The 9,941-nt window shown below is 36.1% G+C and overlaps 2 protein-coding genes across 3 annotated transcripts; one reads left to right on the plus strand and one right to left on the minus strand.

The window, feature by feature from the left end:
- Nucleotides 1–991: 991 nt before the first annotated feature.
- LOC145160228 (disease resistance protein RGA2-like) lies at nucleotides 992–4,609 on the plus strand. 2 transcript variants are annotated; one of them, XM_079079344.1, is made up of 2 exons: nucleotides 992–4,173; nucleotides 4,274–4,609. In XM_079079344.1, exon 1 carries the CDS (start codon nucleotides 1,161–1,163, stop codon nucleotides 4,122–4,124), a length of 2,964 nt encoding a protein of 987 aa, XP_078935470.1. In that variant the 5' UTR covers nucleotides 992–1,160; the 3' UTR covers nucleotides 4,125–4,173; nucleotides 4,274–4,609. The 2 variants fall into 2 exon arrangements, with proteins under 2 accessions (XP_078935470.1, XP_078935471.1); XM_079079345.1 differs by having other exon boundaries at nucleotides 4,319–4,609.
- Nucleotides 4,610–4,879: 270 nt separating this feature from the next.
- On the minus strand, nucleotides 4,880–9,720 carry LOC145160229 (protease Do-like 7). Its single transcript, XM_079079346.1, has 13 exons — nucleotides 9,192–9,720; nucleotides 8,924–8,994; nucleotides 8,694–8,828; nucleotides 8,529–8,587; nucleotides 8,409–8,445; nucleotides 8,192–8,317; nucleotides 7,893–8,105; nucleotides 6,981–7,811; nucleotides 6,625–6,913; nucleotides 6,369–6,539; nucleotides 5,612–6,293; nucleotides 5,415–5,526; nucleotides 4,880–5,332 (listed from the first exon to the last, which is right to left on the minus strand). The coding sequence occupies exons 1-13, from the start codon at nucleotides 9,460–9,462 to the stop codon at nucleotides 5,153–5,155; spliced, it is 3,177 nt and encodes a 1,058-aa protein (XP_078935472.1). The 5' UTR covers nucleotides 9,463–9,720; the 3' UTR covers nucleotides 4,880–5,152.
- Between the last annotated feature and the right edge of the window lie 221 nt (nucleotides 9,721–9,941).

Below are 9,941 nucleotides of genomic sequence, written 5' to 3' on the forward strand. Positions count from 1 at the left end.
TAAATTGTTGTGTATGGAGAAATTTTGTTGTGTACAAATCAATTCATTTTTGTTATACTTGATTTTATGCGATTTTTAAGGTTGGTTTTTATAAATAAGAAGTTATATGTGCGTAGTAATCAACATGAATTTATAATACAAATTATACAAACACAAACCTTAAAAGGGGAGGTGGAGTGTTTGAGATTACTTTTTGAAGTTTAAATATATTTTTGGACAAAAATATACTAATTTAGTATAATAGTAAAAAGAGTTTTTAGAAAAGGGTTTGAATTACTATTAGATAATAAAAACAAAGGTTTTAAAAAACTTGTTATGGTTTTATGGTTTGTATTTGACATCAAACTTTAATAAAATATCACATTAACTTATATATTATATAAAAATAAATAATGGTATTATATATATATATATATATACACACACAAACAAAATCATCGTCTTAACTCACGTCTTACAAACGACGTAGCTCGTCACAGCTCGTAAAAGTTTGAGGTTTGACATTGCCGCCAAGTCACGACTAATATTATTTAGACCTTGCAAAAAACTAATAAGTCACTAAATTAAAAAAAATATTTAGTTTAAAATCTCATTTTTAAAGTTAAAGGAGTTAGAGTTTGTTTTTTAAAATGATTTATTGATTTATTAGTTTTTTTAAAAATCAATAGGTTAAAAAAATTGGTAAATACTAATTTTTAGTTAAAAAAATGACTTTTTTTTAAAAGAATTTTTGATTTTTTTGAAAAACCAATAAGAAGTTTGAGAAGTAATCATATAATAATAAAGAAAAGAACAAAAAAAAAATTCAAAAATCTAGTTTTATACGAAATCTTGTAAAATATAATGAAAAAGTTATTTTAAAAAAATACTTTTAAATATACAAAGTTACAAACATTTATTTTAACAAACTGACTTTACCAACACCCCTAAATCATTTTAAAAGGATCTTTTCTATCCCGATTTAATCTTGATTCGCGGTTTTGTAAAACGTAAAAACGTAAAGTGAAAATAAATCCCGATCTTTATCTACTGATTTTGTGATGCCGAGCTGAATAATTTTCATCTTCGTTCTTCAACTTTTCTCAAAAGTCACAGTGAAAGTCAACAATCAGTGATCCTAGGGTTCTTTGTTTGGTGGGAAGATTCATTTGTTCAAAATCATGGGAGATCCAATCGTGTCTTCTGTAGTTAATCAAGTAATGGAAAGATCTACGTCTCTAGCAGCCCAAGATTTCGCTGTTCTATGGGGCCTCAAGTCCGATCTCCGGTCTCTACGAACCATTTTTACACAGATCCAAGCGGTGCTCGCCGACGCTGAAGTCAAGCAGAGGAAGAACAGAGCTTTACAAGATTGGCTAAGGAAGCTCAGAGCTGCATCTTTCGAGGTCGAAAATGTATTGGAAGAGGTCTCTACCGAAGCTTTGCTGCGAAGGCTTCACGTAGAGAGGGGAATCAAGAACCGAGTAAGTACATTCTTCTCCGCTAGTAATCCGCTCCAGTTTCGTATTATGATGGTTCAGAAAGTGAAAGATATTAAAGATTTGTTGAACGCAATCGCAGCCGAGAGAATCATGTTTGAATTGGAAGAAGGGATTAATATTTCAGAAGTTGTTGCTGATATAGAAACCAGGATAATCAGCTCGATAGATTCTGAGATTGTAGGAAGAGATGAGGAGAAAGAAATGATTATTGACAAGATATGCACCAATTTGAACAGTCTAGATCATGATCATGTACATGTCTATGCCATATGGGGTGTGGGGGGTTTGGGTAAAACCACACTTGCTCAACTGATTTTCAACGATTCAAGAGTAGATAAGTTGTTTGATTTCAAACTCTGGTTGCATGTATCCAATGACTTCAGCATCGAAAGACTAGCTAGAGAAATTTTGAAGTGTATAGAAGGTGATTCCTCCAATCTCTCACTCATGGAGCTTGAACCATTGCAACAACGACTCCAAGAGAAATTACAGAGAAGAAGATTCCTCTTGGTTTTGGATGATGTCAAAAATGAGAGCAATGAGGAATGGAATGGATTGATGCAAGCATTGAGGTGTGGATGTAAAGGCAGTGCTATTCTGGTAACAACTCAAAGCATGAAACTTGCTGATACAATAGCTACCCTTCCCACATTAGTACATCCACTCAGTTGCTTATCAGAAAGTGATTCTTGGTTGTTATTCAAACATTATGCATTTGGTGTTGAAAGAGAACTAGAAAGTACAGAGTTTGAGACAATCGGCAAAGCAATTGTGAAGAAATGTGAGGGTTTGCCTTTAGCATTAAAGGTCATAGGAAGCTTAATGTGCCTCAAAAGTAGCATAAGCGATTGGTTGTGTATACTACAAAGTGAAGTTTGGGAGCTGACAGATGAAGGAACTCATACTCATATCTTACCATCTTTGAAGCTAAGCTATGACAATTTGCCTCCACATATGAGACAATGTTTTGCTTTATGTTCTATATTCCCAAAACACCATGAAATGGACAAACAATTGTTGGTAGAGCTTTGGGTGGCTTATGGTTTTGTCCCATCAAGAGGTGATTCTGACTTATACGATTTAGGTGAAGAGATATTCAATGCTTTAGTTTGGAGGTCCTTCTTGCAAGATGTCAAAGAATGCATCTTTGAAGGTGTTACAACGTGTAAAATGCATGATGAGATGCATAATCTTGCACAATCTGTTATGAAGTACGAATGTTCAAGCATAATGTCTGGTGAAATACTAAAATTCCCTGAAGAAGTTCTTCATTTATCTTCTAATGACATCATATATCTATCAAATGAAGTAATGGCAAAAGCAAAATCCTTGCGTTCACTCATCACTTTTGAAGGTTTTTCAAGAATTCCTACCCCTGACTACATCTTTGAACAAAGGTATCTCAGAGTGTTACATTTAGGGTCAAGTTCAGATATGCTAACAGATTTACCAGAGTCAGTTGGAAACCTAAAGTTTCTTAGGTATCTTAATGTCTCACGCTCAAAGATTGCTGCTTTACCTAACTCCATTGTTCAACTCCAAAACCTACAAACCCTAAAACTAACCTTTTGTGAAAATCTCTCTGAATTACCTGAAGGAATCAGGTACATGAGAAATCTTAGACATTTGAATATCCACGGGTGTTGCTCTCTTGATCATATGCCACTTGGCATGGGACAGTTACGCCACCTAAGAAGACTCAGCACGTTTCTTGTGGGCCAGGGTGTCCAAATAAGCGAGTTACAAGAATTGAATCTTTTAGGAGGAGAGTTTAGCATAAAGGGTCTTACAAATGTGAAACATCCGTTTCAAGCTCAAAGTGCAAACTTGAAAAAGAAACAGAATATAAACTGTTTAAATCTATCTTGGAATTGGAAGAACAGTAAAGAAGATAACATTCCTGTTAACAATTCAGAAGGGATTTTGGAAGCACTTCAACCCCATTTGAATTTAAAGATGCTAACAATATCTGATTACCCAGGTTCACGTGTTCCATATTGGATGGGTAGTTTGGTAAATCTTGTTAGTATTTCATTTGAAGGTTGTAGAAGATGTGAAAGTCTGTCTTCTATTGGGAAACTACCCTCTCTCAAGGTTCTTGAACTGAAAGAGATGGATGTTCTTAAATATCTTGATGATGAAGAAAGAAATAATCAAAACCTATTTCCTTGTTTGGATAAACTAATCATAAACGAATGCCCCTGTTTGATTGAACTGCCTTATATCCCAAAACTGGAATTGTTACAAATAATCAAAAGTAATGAGGAGATTTTTAGGTCAGTGAAAGAGCTCAATTGTTTGAAGAAACTTACAGTTGAGGGTTGTCATGGTATTATTTCGTTTCCTTCAGATTGGTTTCAGGGAACACCGGATCTCAGATCACTGAGTATTTTGGATTGTTTAAGGTTAGAGAGTTTGGAAGATGGATTGCAGTGTTTAAAAGCTTTGGAGGAATTACAAATCATGGGGTGTCCAAATTTGAGGTGTTTACCAGATGGGTTGCAGAATCTTGAAAAACTCAAGTCTGTGGTTATTGGGAATTGTGAAATGGTGAAGCTAAGGTGTGAGAAAGACGTAGGTGAGGATTGGTCTAAAATTGTTCATCTTCCATATGTTAAGATTGATGATCAAGTGATGCAGTGAATATGATGGATGTGAATAGTAATGTAATCTTCTGGTGCTCTGAATTCAGGTACTTGTTTATTTCATTCTTGAGTTTTTCTAAGAGATTCTGTAAACATTTCAAAAAGTGAAATATGTAGAGCACTAATTTCTGTAATTTATGCTTTTAGGAGAACTTACGATCCATTTCGGTGCATTTTTGGTTGTATATGTAGCATTGCTTGGTGTCGTGGTTGGATCCATGAAGTTGAAGGTGTCATACAAGAAGGTTGACCCAAGGTTTTGGAAAATTTGACAAGGATCATGAGCTTTCAAGAAATAGTATGATTGACAATGGAAGGCTCTAGTGGTAATAGTTTTGTGGAAACTTGGTTGTAATAGAATATGATTTTGTAGTATAGTGTGGATTCATGTATAAATAGGTAGTTTCTTGTTATTTGTATTCATCCCTTAACGTGTATAGTTCTCTTGCAAGCATTTTAAGAGCAATATAAATCGTTGTCTCATTTAAGCTTGTTGCTACTTTGTTTTGCTTCTTAAGGATCATGTGTTGCATTGTGTGCTTGAAACCATACATATCTTCAACTTCTCTATCCTTTTTTGGTTCATATTTCTTTCACATCCTAAAATTGTTATTTTTCTTTTCGAAATAAAAGCAACGAAATCAAAATGTATTCACCGATTCATCTTCTGTATCTTAATAGAACATATGATGGCTATTATTAAATATCATACAAAATTTTAACTTTACGGAATTATCATAAATCGGAAAAAAATAGCGTAACTGTAAAAATCTGAAACTATAAAAAGTTCAACACAGCTACAACATCCATTGTATATATAGTATAAACATTAAGTTATTTGAAAAACTTCAATACTCCTACATATTTCAATCTACCTACAACTAGCACTACTACCACCACCAAAACAAACACCGGTCCTTGTATAATGTATATCATCCCCTCATAAATCATAATCTAACACAATATACATCATTCTCCCAAAAATCTTCACCTTTCTGTATCTATAAATAAATACCCACATTTCTTTCAAACATCTTTTATAGTTTGTAATGCTTTAATCGTCTTTTGCTGCCACATGGCAGTTTCTGGATTAAACCTCAGTTCCCACGTAGGCCAATAATGCAAGTCCTGTTTCAATGTCAGCACCCGTGGCTTCCCATTCAAATACACCGTTTTCACACGTACAAATTCCCCATTTTCTATTTCCTGTATATCAAATCAAAAATAAACTCTAGATATTTCTTTTATACAAAAACATTAATATCCCTTCATAGTTCATAGTTCATACCTTTGTTACATTCACAAAGGCTTCCAAATCAGGAGTTGGTTTCCCATTAACTTCAACAATCCACTGAAGAGCATACAACCCATATCTATGCACAGGACTCCCATGAGACCACCTGAAAAGTAAATAGATTGTCATAATAACCATTTATAGGTGAAAGAATTTTATGCTGTAAGGGTAAAAGACGATTATACCCATACCTTGTCACATACACACCATGTCCTTCATCTGGCAAAAACCCGAGTGCACGCACAGCCGGATGCGGATCCTGTAAGAAACATCCACACCAATTAATCACACGCGTTGTCCCATTCCCGTCTCTCACATCTGTCCCCACAAGAATTTCCATTTCACACCCCTGACGAAAAACAGTCAACAAAAGTCTTCCTTCCACCTCATCATCCAATTCTTGACACGCGTCTTCAATATCACGAAAACACGTAACTGCTTTTTTATTAACAGCCAACAACATATCACCTTGTGTTAACAGATTCTCGGCTTTAGATCCTGCTAAACAACCTTTGACCCGTAAAACTTGACGCCTCACAGGATCTTTTTTCACAAGATTTTGGATCCAATCATCACTCAGCCCAAAGCTTCTAGCTTTAGAAAGCAAAGTAGGGTAAAGCTCCACCTCCAAAATTCTAACCAAAGGCATCGGTCTTTTAATCCCATTAATCAGAAGACAAGGTCCTTTTTGTCCTTTTCCACCGGTTATAATCTTTTCGAGTATTTGGCTTATTGTATATATCGGAACACCTCTAACAAACTGATGATCTTCAGATGAGCTACCATATTTCACTTGAGTTGAAAAGCTACTCCATATGGCTTTCACTCTTCCTTGTTCATCAGTAAGCACTCCCGAAAAACTGCTCCCAAAATCTAAATAAATAAATAAATCATTAAAAATAATATGTTAGTGAGAAATGAGAATGTAGTATTGTAATATTATAATACCAGTGTCGAGTTCGATTACTTCCATATTTGTTGCTCTGTAGCGTGGAGAATCTGCTGAGCTGATATTTAAAGCAGCACATGGATTTGTTACAACTGATTTTCTAGATGTTGCTTGTAAGCTTCTACTTAATCCCACTAGGTATACAGATTCACCACGTCTTAATGCAGGTTCTGAAAATAATAAATAAATAAAAAGTAAATAGAATTTGAAATAAGTCAATAACTGAATAAGCAGAATGAGAAAACGTTGAAATACCAGGAAGAAGTTGAGCAGCTTGGACTACAGAAGCTCCTGTGGGCCCTAATGCTGAAGGGTCGTATGCCACAAGAGCATAGTTGTGAACAGGGTGGAGGAAGACAACTTCACCAGGGATTTCAACAGGAAAGGCTGCAAATGACAGCATGATGTCAGATGCTGATATGGCGACTGTGTTTTTGTCAACTGCAACTAATCCCATGTTTTCAGAATGATGTATGATGACACCAGTTCCAAAAAAATGCTGTGAGTGGACCCCGTCTAGCATACATGATGATGGTACATAAACCTGAAAATAGGAACCTCACAAGTCAAAATAATATTTACAACTACGAGGGGCGTTTTGGTAAATTTACCTCAAACATGACAAGAGTAGGCTCTATCACACGCTCAGCAACAGAAGCATTACCAAAATCAGCTGTTGTAATTGTACCTTGAGAATCTTTTACATCTTCCTGACTCTCAATTTTAGGTTCTTCATTTAAATTATAATCAGATAGCTCTTCACCTACCCTCCGTTTCTTTACTCCAGTGTCAGATCCATCTTCAGTTTTAACACCATTAACCAAAACTCCATTAACTTTTGTCCCACAAGATAAAAAATTGCATCCATGAGGAAGAGCTTGCTTTCCAATCCATAGACCAGAATTATCATCACGAGTGTAAATCTGAGGGGATGCATACCACTCATGTCGATCAACAGTAACTAAAACAGACTTCCTCCTATGTCGATCTGTGTAGCTTATATATTCCAATGGAACCCTACCTCCTTTACAAAGCTTAGATACAACATTTATAAAGTCTTGAAGGTTTAAAATCTCTTCACCTGCAAACTTCTTTATAATGGCATGCTTCGGGACTCCAGCTCTAAAAAACATGTAACCAGGTTCCGAGACGTAAACAAGACCACATTGGAACCGAAAGTTTCTAGCTTGTTGATATGAAAGTGGGTGTATCACAGCTCCACTGATTTCCAAGAAATAGTTTGGAGTTATCGAGTGTAAATCTTCAACTGTTAATTTCACATTCAAAGGTTTCCCACCTCTTTCGAGTTCTAAGTCAACGTTTTGGTCAACGCTATTGTCGAGTAGAGTTTCCATTTTTAGAAACTGAGTAGTTACCTCGTTGTTCATGCGGATGAGTACATCACCTGGCTCTAACTTTTTATGAGCTGGCCCGCCAGGTACCTTACAGAATGCCACATCATCAGCCATGTGTAACAAACTAGTAATTCATCAATGGAAGTGTAATTAAAAAAAAAAACTTACTACAGAATCAACAACGAGCATTCCAGTTTCAGATAGAGGAGATGCAAGGCGAACTAACTGCTCTGTTTGACTTTGAAGACCGAGTCTACGAGTCTCATCAAATCCTTTGTGGATAAATGTTGTCTGAAGGGTGCCACGTGGTATTGTAACAGCTTCCCATTTATCTTGAAATGAATCTTTTCCCTTTTGTAAGAAATTTAGAGCCCTAACCACCTGTACATGTATCAATGCATATGCATGTGAAAAAGACTGACAAATTGAATTGGATATAAGGATAAAGGATTATATAGTATAGTTACTCGTTCTAAAGGTAAGAAGAATGCTGAAGCACTTGAAGATTTGCTTCCAGCATTTAAGGCAACAGCTCGTCCTTGCCAATCAACAACTGGGGACCCACTTGAACCACCTTTAGTACCTGAAGCTGCCTGTTGTAAAGAAAGAAATGAAAAAAGAATAAAAATTAACAGCTTTGTTACCATAATTGTAAAGTAATTGTAATAGTATGAAGAAGCTCACCTGCATGTAGAATGTATTGAAATCATTGTAGCCATCCCTGCAACATGGAGAAGACTCATCATTAATACTTGATAAATCATAATCTATAACACAAGAAGTGAAATGTGGTGAAGTGCATACTTTTTGTAATGTGGAGCATCCCTATCAAGACGAGCAATGGTACCAGCCAAAATAGAGACCTGTAAATTCAGACTAAAAGTAAATAACATCGAATATGAAACAGACAAGGAAGCATATCAAATATTATCAATAATCCTGATCTCCACAAAGATGATTTGTGTATACCTTCTCTCCACTATCATTACCAACAACTCTAACTTCCAATCCAACACAAGCAGCATCTGGAGCAAGGGGAATCTCTTCATAGCTCAGGAATTGTATTGCAGCAGGATCATAACGGAAAAATCCAAAATCATGAACCTAAATTGACATATCAGAGACCTTGTGGTAATGCTAATTGCTAAACCTCTCCAAGTTGAAAATACAGACATGTGTGACTTATTAAAGCAACTCACCGGGTCCCTATATATTGGATAGACTGGAATCTCTTCACGATTTACAAACATAGCTTCAGCTACTACAGGACCTATACATGAACATAATCAATCAGAAAAAGGTAACACATTGAAAGGAGTTACTTTTCCTTGTAGATGAACATTGAATAGATGACACTGAATTTACCATCCATTATCACTTTTACGAGTCTATAACTCTATCCTCGATAATCATGAATCTTAGAAACCAGTCTTTAATTGGGAAAAACAGATAAGCAGAGTAACTAACCTGGTTTAACCACATGACGATTGGTTAGTATAATTCCCCGACTCTTATCGACAACAAACCCCGTAGCGTAGCTTGCACCTGCCGATTCGGTATCAAAAGCTCGACAAGCAGTAGTTCGGAGTACCACCACCGCCGGTACCACCTTTTGCAGCGCCTTCCTCCAATCCTCAGCAGTAGCGAGGTTTTCTTTGAACGGAGGATCGATTTCCATAGACAATTCATCCTTCATTCCCGAAGACTCCGATCCTAACCTTTCCAATGAGTCTCCCATCGCCTAAATCTCGCGAATTTCGATTTTTTTTTTCGGCGATAATTACTGAGTCGTGATTTAGGGCTAATGTGCTCTGTATATGGCGATTTTTTTGACGAGCTTATGAGTATATATACATAAATGATATATATATCTGCGAGTCAAAGTACGGCGGCTGGTGCCGAAACTCCGGCGACAGAGATGTGACTTTGTCAGTGAGAAAGATTGGAAGCTGACAAAAAGAGTCCTCACTCACTCCATTCGACGTCTCACTTCCAGTTCATGCTTTTCAACTTGTAAATTAAATTACGAAATAGTCCCTTGCACATGGATGTTCGACCTCAAGAGCACCGGTAATAACCAAAATGAAGGTGGGGTAATTTTGGAATTTGACAGGGCTTCCATCATAAATTGAGTAAAGTGCAGATTTTGTCAAGATCTCTACCAGACCATCCATGGTCATTCATTTCACTAGGTTTGGCTAAAACAAAACATAAAAC

Source organism: Lactuca virosa, chromosome 2 (genome assembly GCF_052849685.1).
Source record: "Lactuca virosa cultivar CGN04683 chromosome 2, Lactuca_virosa_CGN04683_v6, whole genome shotgun sequence".
In the NCBI taxonomy this organism is placed as follows: domain Eukaryota; kingdom Viridiplantae; phylum Streptophyta; class Magnoliopsida; order Asterales; family Asteraceae; genus Lactuca; species Lactuca virosa.

Coding starts and splice junctions, on each gene's coding strand:
- LOC145160228 (XM_079079344.1), top strand. CDS start 1,161: ATGGGAGATCCAATCGTGTCTTCTGTAGTTAATCAAGTAATGGAAAGA.
- LOC145160229 (XM_079079346.1), bottom strand. CDS start 9,462: ATGGGAGACTCATTGGAAAGGTTAGGATCGGAGTCTTCGGGAATGAAG. Junction 8,588..8,693: donor GTAATGATAGTGGAGAGAAG/GTATACACAAAT, acceptor CTGAATTTACAG/GTCTCTATTTTGGCTGGTAC. Junction 6,294..6,368: donor AGTAATCGAACTCGACACTG/GTATTATAATAT, acceptor TTATTTATTTAG/ATTTTGGGAGCAGTTTTTCG.